This window comes from Tachypleus tridentatus, chromosome 13, assembly GCF_004210375.1.
Source record: "Tachypleus tridentatus isolate NWPU-2018 chromosome 13, ASM421037v1, whole genome shotgun sequence".
Classification (NCBI taxonomy): domain Eukaryota; kingdom Metazoa; phylum Arthropoda; class Merostomata; order Xiphosura; family Limulidae; genus Tachypleus; species Tachypleus tridentatus.
This window is the reverse complement of record NC_134837.1, coordinates 232338286-232351765: the sequence shown is the minus strand read 5'-3', so window position 1 is coordinate 232351765 and position 13480 is coordinate 232338286. Positions and strand designations below refer to the sequence as shown.

Here is a 13480-nt window from a genome sequence, read left to right as displayed (position 1 = left end):
AACCTTGTCTTCCTTATTGATTAATCTCTTGACGACATCTTCCAGGTTAGAGACGTGTCTGTTATTCAGTTTCAGTACCTTCTCTAGTTCTTTCTGTATTTCAACAAAACTCGCTAATCTTTAATAACAAACTAATTATATGATTCTGGTTTTCTTTTAATACTTCTCTATCTTTATTTAAAATAAAAACAACAAAGTGAAATATTTTCCGGATGAGAAATGTTTAACTTTGTCAAGATGAAATTCATATATACACGCAAAAATAATATTATGTCAATATATTTTCATTTCGAGTTGAATATATACATTTTCACGTTTTTTCTAAATACATTTTTTGAAAATATTTCTTTAATGTGTTTGTATTCTTTTTACTTCACTAACGATTTAATCACAAGTATTAATCCTCATTTTTATGTTAAAAGAAGAAGAACAACAAAAGACAAAATTTGTTTTCAAAAGTCGTTTATACTTTAAGCTGCACAACATTAATAAAGTATACTGTAACCATAATCAAAAACTTGTTACTTGCCACCAAAGACTAAAAAACAACACGCCGGGAACAGTGATAGCCAATTGTAAATTAGACCAGTCTCTTATAAGCCATGCTAATCCTGGCAAGATGATGTAGCCAAGAGCCCAGCCAAACTCGAAGCATATTCCCAGGACATCACGATAGTTTGCACCAACTGATTCCATAACTGTGTAAAGGATTGGACAAAATAAACATACAAAACATAACATGAAATAGAAAACAGTTATCTTTAACGACTGAGAAAAATAATCAAACCCGATATATTTGTTGAAATGAAGGAACCTCAGGTATTCAAAATACTCAGAATTATTACGTAGCCCAGTATGTTTTTCGATTCACCAGTGTCATTGCTCAGTTCAGATTTTCGGAAACCTTCCTTCACCAGTAATCTTCCCGAACCAGATGGATACAACAGTAGTTTCCTATATAAATATAGGTTTACCGTGATGACTAAAAGACAAATGAAACACTAAATATCTAATATATACACTACCACTATGTTAAGCCGAAATCTTATTATTTAGATTCTCCGCTGTCAGGAAAATGTTTCAACATGACCATTCTATCACTTGCTGACAAGTACTGAATAGAAAGATAATCTGGGCTTCGCATTTATTTCCATTTTATCAAAACAGCTTGTTACCATATTAAAGTTCTATACACATATAGGTTCATTGCGATGAGCAGAATAGAAAGAGAAAATGTTGAAAGTATAACCTCGACTGTAGCTTGAAGAACCTTCAGGCGGTTTGTTAGAATATCTTTCTACAGCTATGACAGTTCAAACAGCTTCTATTAACTTAAGATTTGTTGGATATACAAGACTGTTTAGTGTAAAAAGTTTAGTTCATTTAGTGATGTAATATTTAATGATTAGTTTTCCTAACAGGACTGTTGAAGGTTGATTGTCTAAAAAGCACTCGTAGCGAAAAGCTTCGTTATGTAACTCTGTACGAATCGTATGTTGTATCTGCAATTGAACCGTTGCACTAAGAATAAGTTAATATTGCACATTGCACCTAGTACGGCCAAGTGATCGATGCATAATCTATTGGTCGCGGATTCCAGTCCTCTTTCCAAACATTCTACTCATTTCAGCCATGGGGGGGAGATACAATCAATCCTACTGTTCATTGGTTTAAGAGTAGTCCAAGAGTTGGCGGTGAGGGTGGTGATTAGATGCCTTAACTAGTTTCTCACAGTTAAATTTGATACAGCTAGCTTTGCGACAAATTCATAACAAACTATAGTGATAGTTTGACATCACTTTCAGTATTTTTCTCATCACCTGAAGTGAGTATTGTTCCATTGTAGAGTCGCATAGTTCATAAAAGGTTCGAGGCCTCGGCGAGCATGCTATATAGGTGACTAGCGATTACAAGTAAAGTAGAGAAAAGTCAAGAGAGAGAGAGAGACAGATATAATTGGGCAGATTTAGCCTGAGCGATGGGCAATTTAGCCTTTATGGGCGATTCATACAAAAGTGGAGTCAGAAAGTACCATGATGGTGAAGTAAAATTAAATTCAGTCAAGAAAAGAAAACTAGTTAAAGAAAAAGTCAGCCGATGTGCGAGTGATGGCCTTAACGGATGAAATTAAAGCAAGTTTCACAGTTTAGAGATGAGGGGAATGATTTGTCTTGTCGGAATGGTGTTCTAAGGTAATTGAACCCGTCTGTGGACTTTAATGAAAGGAAATAATTATTTAAATATCAAGATACAATTGTGGTAACACATGGGGTAAGATGGGTTAATTACTCACCAATGGTATTGTAATAAGAGTAGAGAAAAAATATTTCATCTTACGAGTTGGAATATAAAATAGTTGAATCAGCCTATGTGGAGTATTGAAGAAAATTGAGTTATAGATAAAATTGTGATATCCTACAGTCACTAACTGCTAGCTGTTATAATTTACTACAAAAATAAACGGAAGTTGTATGCAAGATTGATAGAAAAATGTTAACCTAGAAGGTCACATTTCCAACAGCATTTACAACCTATGTGTGACGTTTTACTATTTTTTTCGTACTTGTCATAATTGCTTAGTTTGCTGAAATACGTTGCTTATCAAGTTGCTATGGATTTCTATCAATACATTATATAGTTACTTTATATTCCTCTGCTATGTAAATTTTCGTGTTTCTCCTAAATAATGTTTTCGCAAAGTATCATTTAACACTTTTGTATTTTTATTAAACTGAACTATCAAATTATTCACAAGTATTAACAACACTTTATTTTTAAATAAGTTATGTGTTGCCCTTATCTGTTTGTTTTTGGAATTTCGCACAAAGCTACTCGAGGGTTATCTGTGCTAGCTGTCCCTAATTTAGCAGTGTAAGACTAGATGGAAGGCAGTTAGTCATCACAACCCACCGCCAACTCTTGGGCTACTCTTGTACCAACGAATAGTGGGATTGACCGTAACATTGTAACGCCACCACGGCTGGAAGGGCGAGCATGTTTAGTGCGACGCGGGCGCGAACCCGAGACCCTCGGATGACGAGTCGCACTCCTTACGCGCTCGGCCATGCCCTTATCTCAATACATTATCAAGTTGCGAGGCATTGCCTTCCTACCAGTTTTCTGTTAATAAACTGCTATGTGTTCCATTGTTATTGGTCCTCTATCAATACGTTAACAAGTTGCTATGTGCTTCATGATTAATAGTTCTCTGTCAGTACATAACCAAGTTGCTTTTGGTTTTCTACAAATATTTACTATTGTGTATTCTGTTATATAACAATACATTACTGTTCATTTATTATTATTTGTGAATAAAAATATTTTCTTTTCTCAGTTGTTTACGACTTGACTTCGTTAGTTTATTTTTAAGAAACACCACTTATCTATTCGTTCAACATATTCACGTTGTCACGTCGCAGTATTACAAGAAATAATAAGGTGATCCCCACATGAAACATAGGTTTAGATATAAACTGTTAAAAAACAAAAATATTAGAATATTTAGAAAACTTACGTAATACGAATGTAGTAGCCGATGCTCCAGACATTCCAAAAATAAGAATAAATCTAAAGATCACAAACATAATAAATGTCGTGGAGAAGGCACATACTAAACCAGACAGCAAGAAAAGAGTGATGCATATCAATGTGATGGGTCTGCGGCCAAACCTGAAAATATCTCTAAATTTAGTAAGCACGGACAACATTTTGTTTTTATAAAGTAAATTACATAATTATTTGTTTTTACTTATCGCACAAACTCTTTAGATGAATCACTTGTTATAGGGCAATATTATTAAGCGTACCTTATTTATTAAACTACATTATTCGATCTCTCGGTTGTTTTCCGAGAAGAAGAGTGCATACGAAAATCTGGAATACTTTGTGTTCGTCAAATCTATTGTCAATGGCGTGTTTCGTGCAATACCAGATATATTAATTATTTAAAATTAATGACTCAATTATAAATAACTTAATTAATTACCATTTTTATTACTTTTTACATGAGCTCTTAAGATTGCTGAGATCATTAATTGAACATAATATCACAGCCTATGTTCCACTTGGGACAACTGTGCCATTTACAATACAATATTAGTATTACTATTTAAAATGTTGGTATTACATAGTAGGTTCTGACTAACTCAAAATACAATAACAGCAGCTTTTACAGTATGGAAGTTGTTCTACTAATTACCTTCCTGCCAATAGTATCGCGTCGTCAAGAAGTAAAAGATTCATTAAGAAACAAAGAACGTTACAGACTCATGATGCTGAGTACAAGTTTGCAAGTGGCGTTAAAATAGCCATTTTTTAGGAAAATGGTTGAATAAGATATCTATATAGATATTTAGGGTTGGCCTTGATGACCTTTCAGCATTGCATCAGCTGTTTTTCTTCAGTTGATGTCTCTTTCTCTTTTGATAACCTCGAGATTTTTACAAGTTTTCTATGAAGTTTATACACATGTCCTTTAAGAGGGTTATTAACTCTGAGATTCATTTCTCTTCTAGTTTTTCCGATATAAAAGTCCTTACATGAATTGCATTTAATTTCGTAGATATACTCTGTTGTTTTTATTTTCAATGAGATAATTATTATTAAAGGTTCTAAAATATAATACGTGGTGTTTGAATAAGTATGGCATTTGCGTCGATGTTGTGATTCTTCATGGGCCATTTCAATTAAAACTTCGCTAAAATGTCTAATAAAAGCAGAAACCGGAAGAGAAATGAACCTCAAACATAAATATCTTAAAGAACTCTTCCATGTTTTTGGACGTCTGAAGAAAGTATCAATGATTCTGTAAAAGTTGCTGATTATTGAATTCGTGATTCAGTTGAGTAGGTTAGTTACTTTACCTGTCGGACAGTTGACCACATATGAAACAAGAGAAGAAACCTTCTGCCATAATTACCGTAGTACTCACTGATAGCAGCCAGCCACTGCCACACACCAGGTCCCACTGTGAAGTAAAATACCAATGGTCTAGAACTTATTCTGAGTTATACTTTATACCAATAGTCTAGAACATATTCTGAGTTATACTTTATACCAATAGTCTAGAACATATTCTGAGTTATACTTTATACCAATAGTCTAGAACATATTCTGAGTTATACTTTATACCAATAGTCTAGAACATATTCTGGGTTATACTTTCAGTTGCAAAGTATTTATTTACACAAAAGCAAATATAAGATGGTATGGTAAGCGATGTATAGAGTAAGTGATCAATATATATTGACTAGAAAATGCACATTTTTATTGTATATAAAAACATCATGCATATGCACAAATCCTATTTACTTTTCCTTCGTAAGGAGTTGTTTACAAAAATAACCTTCGAAACACGGGATGATAATAATTTTGTTGGTATGCAGTACTATGAAAAATTACTCTATATCGATAAGAGTTTGTCATTCTTTGTTTTAAGAAGTTACTTCTTCCATGCCATCAGAGTGTAAAGTTCATCATTATCGCAATGCTTCACTGATTCCTTTTGACAGTTGAACGATCCAGGGCGAGAATATTTATTCTTTAGAATACCCAAGTACATGTCCCACGAGCTGATTAAATTTACTGTCTTTGTATTCCATGCAGTGGTTTAACTATGAAGCAAGGAGCTAGCATATGGTACCAGTATATGCTAAAAAAATCAATTTAATATCACTCCATAAATAAACCTTAATAAAAAATGTTTAACACTGTATATGAACTTTTGTTGTCGTGCTACGGCCCGAAAAGCTTAAAGAATTGTCAGTAGAGCACATAGATCACATAAAAGCTTTACGTGATACTGGTTGGCCTCTCTGACAACTTGCTGTAGATATGAAATGCTCCCCAATTCTGTCAAGTACACCATAAATTGTGGGACAAAACACGTAAATTTCAAGATAGGAAAGGAAGAAGCAAAACACTTAAACTCGATGATACTGATGGTAAGTATCTTTGTTTATGCAGCCTCTGGAAAAAGAGGAAAGACTGCCACCGATCTCAAGCATGAGGTAAAGGGCCATGTATCAAATAATAGAAAGGTATACAGACCTACAATATCAAAAAGTCTCAATGCGAATGAAATATTTGGTCATGTATCAATTACAAACCTGTACTTTGATCTCCAAATATTGTTATAAGAGTGAAATTTACTAAAAGGTAAAAAAAAACAACACATAACTGTTGAGGATTGGAATAGTGTGTTATAGATAGATGAGTCCACGTTTGAAATATTGGGTTCAAAGCATAGATTGTATATCTGGCAGAAGAAAGGTGAAAAATACTTACCTCAAAGCATATCATCTACCATGAGACTTGGGGGAGGCAGTGTGATAGTTTGAAGGAGTTTTCTGTGGAGACGATAGAAAATGTTTGAAAAATAGACGGAATAATGGACCAGCGCAAGTACCATCAAATACTGATCTGTCATGTATTTCTAATGGTTTACGTATTATTGGTAAAGAATTCTACTATCAAGAAGATAACGACCACAAACGCTCATCTAACCTGTGCAGACATTACTTGGCTGAGAAAGAAGCTGCTGAAGTCATTCAAATGATACAATGGCTCCCACAGAACCAAAGTCTCAACTCAGTTGAGCAGATCTTAGATTTGATAGATCAAACAAAAACTTCACAAATCAAAAGCTATTTCCAAAGAAACTTTATTCGAGTGTATTAAACATCTGTAGTAAAATTCGCTTTGATTAAATATGTTGCAACAATGTCTGAAACACCGCCTGCATTTGTTAAAGCAAAAGGGAACACAAAATATTGACTATTTTCTGAACTCAACACTTCTGATATTCTGCTGTACTAAATAATATTATTAATAAAATATTGATATTTCACCTGTATTTATCTTCCACTGTTCTTTGAATGTTGCCTGAATTCTAATTCTTGACTTTGTCCTAACACTTTTTCATAATACTGTGTGAATGTTAGGTGAAATATCTTTAAGGTTAAATATTACAGAAGTAATGTATAAAACTTTGTTTTCGGATAGGTACCGCTATAAGTTAAGAGCTTTTGATATCCCTCCACCCCACCCTTGTTATTCATTTATTACCGTAAAAATAAACAATTCTGCTTTTTTCAATATCTATTTTAACTGAACTCACACTTAGTACGAAATGATTATCTTACACTTGTCGTAGTTTTAACTTTGGTTGATGAAAATACGTATACTGAATGAAAGATAAGTAAATTTATTCTAGCTATCTAGGACTGCCCGTCTTTAAGTTTGAATTCAGGAGCGTAGATCGTGGGGGGATGGAGGGTATCCACCCCCCATCATTTTAGGTGGAAGGTATGGTGAATAGAATCATCCCCCCCCTACAGTTTGGTATGTTGAATTGTTTTATTGCATGACAGGCCTACAAATTGTGTGTTTGTTCTTGTGATTCTCGTGTTCTTACCAATCGAATTACATAATTAGGTCTAGATGTAGGCTTTTTCAGTAGCAGAAATGTACATCTTTAATACAGGCTTGCTTCTAAGCTTTTCGATCTAAGTGATAGTTCTTAAGTATCAATCAATAGGCCTAAGTATACATGCAAGTATCGTGGCAACAAGATTACTCTGTGACTGCATGTTTACAGCTTTCAGGTTCACGTAATCAGAGATTACCAATTTGTAAATTGAACAGTCTACACAAGTAGTTGCAAAAATCATCCCCCCCCCATCGGATGTAAAAAATCTTCGCCCCTGAGTTTGATTACCTAATTTTAACCTAAGGGTTAAAATAAATATACTCAGATAAAATTTCAGTGTTTTTAATAAAATGTTTGATAAATATTTGTCCATATTTATCAATTAAACCTTCAGTATTACCCACTGTGCGAGTCGGTTCTCAGGCTTCCTAGAACCACAAAGAGACGTGTTTTAAAATCCTCTCGCATTATTGCTAAAACACTCATTCGTTCACATGCGTCTTACGCTCCGAATTAGAAAAACAAAACAAAACTGTTTATCAAAGTTCGGGGAACTGTTTCTGATAAATTCAAATTCTTCAGTAATAAAGTGGTAATATTTCAAAATAAAATTGCCTGAATAATAGAAACTAAAGATCTTTTTTACACTGGATAAATATCTAAATTGATACAATTTTTTGAAGCTGTAGTAAAGGAAACTAAGAAAAGCTGTAATAAATACTTCTGTCAATTGAGGCCCCCTAGTGACACAGCGGAATCTCTGCAGATTTACATTACCAGAAACCGGTTTCCATACCAGTAGTGGGCAGAACACAGACAGCCCATTGTGTAGCTTGGTGATTAATTACAAATGAACAGTGTTAATTGAGCTGGGTTTGTTTCAATATTCCACTTAAAAGTTATGTAAAACATAAACCATTACCTTTGTTACGTGAGCAGGGCTCGAACCAACATTATTGTTAACAAAGCAGTAGAACTAATGTTACCTTTAACTGAAGTTTTTTTTTATCCAACACTTCCCTTAACTGAACACAGGTGTAAAGATTATTTCACGTTATTTATTCATCAGCAACAGTTGAAGTGTAGGAGTTATGTTGTATGTTATTTTATTCATCTTTTACATTTCAACTTAACTTTATCAATAATAGTTGTTGTGTACAAGTTACAATTAACCCTTTCGAGTCCGATATTATGCAACCTTTGACTTTCTATTAACAAAAATTAAAACCTCGTAAGTAAATGCAAAACTTAGAAACATACAATAACCATGGGACATTTAGAATTTTAAGTTTGATTTTTTGGTATCTACGAATTATAACAAAATAAACTACAGTATGCTTTAAAAGATGAAATACATATGTATTTATTAGTACGCGCGTAACTGTTAGCCTACAAGTGCAATGTTTTCTTTTTTATGTGATCGGACCATGTTATCCAGTTCCTATTAGTAAAATAGGGAAACAATTTAACGGAAAATATTGATCGTCACTGCAAGAAATATACACAAGTAAAGAGATACAAATTGCGTATTACTTTGGTCGGCATCGTGATCCGTATAATCAAACGAAGCAGTCTAAATTTGCCAACCAAAGTAGGAATTGTTTGTTGGTTTGTTTTGGAATTTGATCCTTTTGACGTTTGGATCCTGTTCAGAGATAAATCACATCACCAACATATCTATACCACTGAGAGATAAATCACTTCACCAACATATCTATACCACTGAGAGATAAATTACATCATCAACATATCTATACAACTATCTAACATGTTATGTGTTATTTTCATCAATGAACAGTTTATCCATGAAAACTTCCGCAAGCAAAGGAGAGAGAGAGGAACCAACAGCAGAACCTCGGTCCAGTTCATATACTTGGGCATAATCTTTGAATTAGTTCTGATCTGGGGAAGTCGTTATTATTATTTTTCATTCTTAGGCTGTTTCTATATCCATTACATCACTTACAGTTTGTTTGTATTCACTAATATATATAACGGTTAACAGACTATGAACATCAAAAGAAACAATTTTGACGTTACCTCTACATTTTATATTTTTCCAGTAAGCTCCACAGAGATTTTTTAGTATCAACTCAAGTTCCTCCCTACTTGTCTCTGGGTGAATGTCAAGGTCACGTCTCATTTTTTGTTTAAACATATATATAAACCCTGCTACAAAACATTATAGAAGGCTAGTGAAAGTAGGGGTCCTCATTAAAAACAACAACCCAGTCGAGTTTCACAAGCTCCCCAAGTCGTGGGACCCTTCAGCCTTCCAAAACGCCAAACTCAATACTCACGTTCCAGGTGACGATCAACAGGATAACTCCAAAAAAGCGGTGTTATCCATACCGTGCTAACTTTATCCTGGTTTGAAAACGGCGCGGCTGTGGATAACACCGCCTTGTAGCAAAATGTTCACGACAGCGTCAAAAGGTGCTTGTGCCAACTGCAGAGGACCACACGCCACTTGCTACCGAGAATGTTCCAAATACCAGGAAGTATTTAGGATATCTTGCACAGCCAAGGAGCCTCTACAAAACGCTAACTCTCCCTGAATCCAAGACCACCGCCTGAACAGCGGTCAAAGACATCCGATCAACAGAATTACTTCAAGCTAAAATGTTGACTATACCCCCGATCCTCTCAGAATTCGATTGTAGTTGATATAGTGCCTCCTTCCTCAACAGGAAATACATCGTCACATTGGTAGACCTCCTCAGTCACGCACGCCATGCCGCCGGGTTCTATTTTGACCTCCAGAGAGTTACCCCAAATAATTTGGAGCCATTCATCGATAGAAGAATCAACCACGCTGCACCAAGGATGAAGTAAAATGCTCAGATTTCTACGTATAACTCCAAGGCGTTACACATAACAAAAATGAAATATTGAACCTTAATGAAAAATGAAATGTAAGACACAGCAACGATTTATGAAATACCTGGCAGCAGGTATTTTCCTAATTGTAATATTAAGGCTATACCAAAGTCACACGTACGCAAGACCTTATTTGATTTTATAAGAAATACTTTAACGTTATTTTTCTCAATCTAAACATAAATACAGACAATAAATATATACCATATCATATACACTCTCCCAGTTATGCTTCAATAACAATACATATCATTTACATATTACCTAAGAAAGAAACAGACCTCAATCTGCTTCAAACAGTAATTGATTACAACGTGCATATAGTCATATTTGGAGATCTCAATTTACAGCATGACGAAGTTAATTGCAGAAAAAAAAACCACCCAAAACCTATGATGGAAACATTATACACACTTTTGTCGAAAATCATTAATAATAATACTAAAAAAAACACTACAATTCACACGACATTCTATACCTAGCAATTATCTCACAATTACTCATTCCAAATACAAACATTTTTGGGTTTTAGAATGCATCAGGGGTGATGACAACCCCATTTAATACTAGCCCCTGCAATAATGGTAGTTCTGCGAAGTGTATACTCTCAGATCACAATGTTTCTGTCATCAGTACTGGATAATATATTTTCAACTCTAACAACCCCATTTAATTTAATGTAAATATTAGCCCATGCAATAAAACTCAAAGTTCACGTCCCAAAGTTTACAACTTCAAGAAAGAGAACTAGGAAAATTTTAGGATTGAAATATAGGATTAAAACTATTTAATCATTGTGTAGGTATTGTGGATTTAAAAGTTTACTCACTCGGTTTGTTTGTAATTAAGCACAATGCTACACAATGGGATATCAGTGCTTTGCCCACAACAGGTATCGAAATACTGTTTCTGGCGTTGTAAGTCCACAGATATACAACTGTGTAACTGGGAGACTATTTCGTATTCGGTGAGTCACCTGTCTAAAAAACCGTCTTGCATAAAGTCAGTTTATATTTAGCGGGAGAGTTGTGTAATCAAAGACACATATACAAAGACACTGTCCTATATACAGTTTGTTTGACTTTGGTGAGCCGTATGTAGTCAGAGACATGCGTACTGTATGGTCAGTTTGTATGTGATGAGACACCATTCTAGGCAAAGATATATCTCATTTATATGGTATTTTTGAATTTTGCGAGACCTCTGTTTAGTAAGAGACATACTTCCTGTATAAAGTCGAATTATATATTGGTGAAACACTCGTCTAGCCAAAGACATACCTCCGGTATAATGTTAGTTTGTATTCGGTAAGACACCTGTATACTCAGAAACATACACTTGTATAAATTTGGTTTGTGTAAGGTGAACCAACGTTTTACACTCGGTCTGATACTTATTTAGAGACGTTCCTTCCGTATACAGATGGATTGCGTTATGTGAAACACCTGTGTATTTGCAGCCATGTCTCCTATGTAAAATCGGTTTGTATTTGGCGAGATAGAAATATGTCTAATGAGAGACATATTTCATGTATACAGTTGATTTACATTAGGTGAGACACGTGTCTATTTGTAGGCATACCGCTTGTGTTAAGTCGGTTTGTATTTATGAGACACGCGTCTAGTCTGAGACATTCCTCTTGTAAAAAGTGTTTGTATATGGTAATCCACGTTTAATCAAAAATATATTTTGTACAAAATTGGCTTGTTTTCGATGAGCTACCTATCTAGTCAGAGGCATACCTGCTGTGCAAATCTGGTTTGGAACACTTTTATACAGTCGGTAAGACAACAGTCTAATCAGAGATGCATCTCCCGCATGAAGACAGTTTGTAGTACATGAAAAACCTGTCCAACCTCATGGGAGACAAGATATATAAGTAACATAACGTTAGCAAACAACCACCAAATTGGCCAGTAGAAATTTACCATTGAAGACAAAGTAATTGTCCTTATGAGTAAGTGAATATTAAGTGCGAATTTGATGTTGTAATTAGAAACAGAGCCAGTTAATGTTTATGAGATACACTACTAGTTAGTGTATGCTTGAGAAAGGGAAGGTATTCTGTTACTGTACTATACAAGTGGTACACGAGTTAAATTAATTTCGATACTATAACCAAAAACACGTTTTAACTCTATATGCTCCTATATGTTATCCGGACCCGGCATGGCCAGGTGGGTTAAAGCGTGCGACTCGTAATCCGAGGGTCGCGGGTTCGCATCACTATCGCACCAAACATGCTCGCCTTTTCAGCCATTGAGGCATTATAATGTGCGGTCAATCCCACTATTCCTTGGTAAAAGAGTAGCCCAAGAGTTGGCGGTGGGTGGTCATGACTAGGTGCCTTCCCTCTAGTCTTACACTGTTAAATTAGGGACGGCTAGCGCAGATAGCCATCGAGTAGTTTTGCACGAAATTAAAAAAAACAAACGTATATGTTATCATTTTCAACTGTTTTGATATGGAGTTATCGATGAATAAGCGTTGAGAGCACAAAATTCAGCAAAAATTTTGCGGCATTAACATTTAAATACACATACAAAAATACACTACACAATGGACTACCTCTACTTTTTATTGCACAGAACATCTGTATTATAGTTCCAAAAATTTACCGGAACCACCAGGGGCGTTGTATTTGCAAAATCATAAAAATCGCGTTTCAATAAGTTCTCGATAGAAAGTGAACGTTTTACTTATTTTTACTTTCACTGTTATTTTTAAGTTAAGAGCAACAGTGTTGCTGTCCTCGCGTTCGCCTTAAGGGAGATTTTGTCTGCTGGGTAAATTTCGTGTTAAGCTAGATAGTCGAGGGATATTTCTGCTTGTCGTCTCTAATTTTGAAGTGATAAACCAAAGAGAAGGCAGCTAACCAATATTAACTGCTGCCAACTCTGGGACTGCCAGAAGATTGGGAATCGCATTTAATCCTCGCTCCATTCACAGCTGAAGCGGCGAGTATGTGCAGTGGGGAGATTCAAACTCGTAACCTACAGATTTCGAGTCTCGAGCCCAAACCACCAGACATACGACGTCTATAATTCAGTAAGAGAAAGAAAAATACATTTTATGCAGCTTATAACAACATTTATCTTAATGAAGTCGCAGCATATTGGGAAGTACATTGAAGTATAAGATGTTAAGAAAAGAAACTGAATTCGCAAATTA

At 34.9% G+C, this 13480-nt stretch overlaps 1 protein-coding gene across 1 annotated transcript; it reads right to left on the bottom strand.

The window, feature by feature from the left end:
• Window positions 1-263: 263 nt before the first annotated feature.
• LOC143239259 (organic anion transporter 3-like) lies at window positions 264-7167 on the bottom strand. The gene is made up of 3 exons (XM_076480173.1): window positions 4863-7167; window positions 3515-3669; window positions 264-698 (listed from the first exon to the last, which is right to left on the bottom strand). Exons 1-3 carry the CDS (start codon window positions 4910-4912, stop codon window positions 511-513), a joined length of 393 nt encoding a protein of 130 aa, XP_076336288.1. The 5' UTR covers window positions 4913-7167; the 3' UTR covers window positions 264-510.
• Between the last annotated feature and the right edge of the window lie 6313 nt (window positions 7168-13480).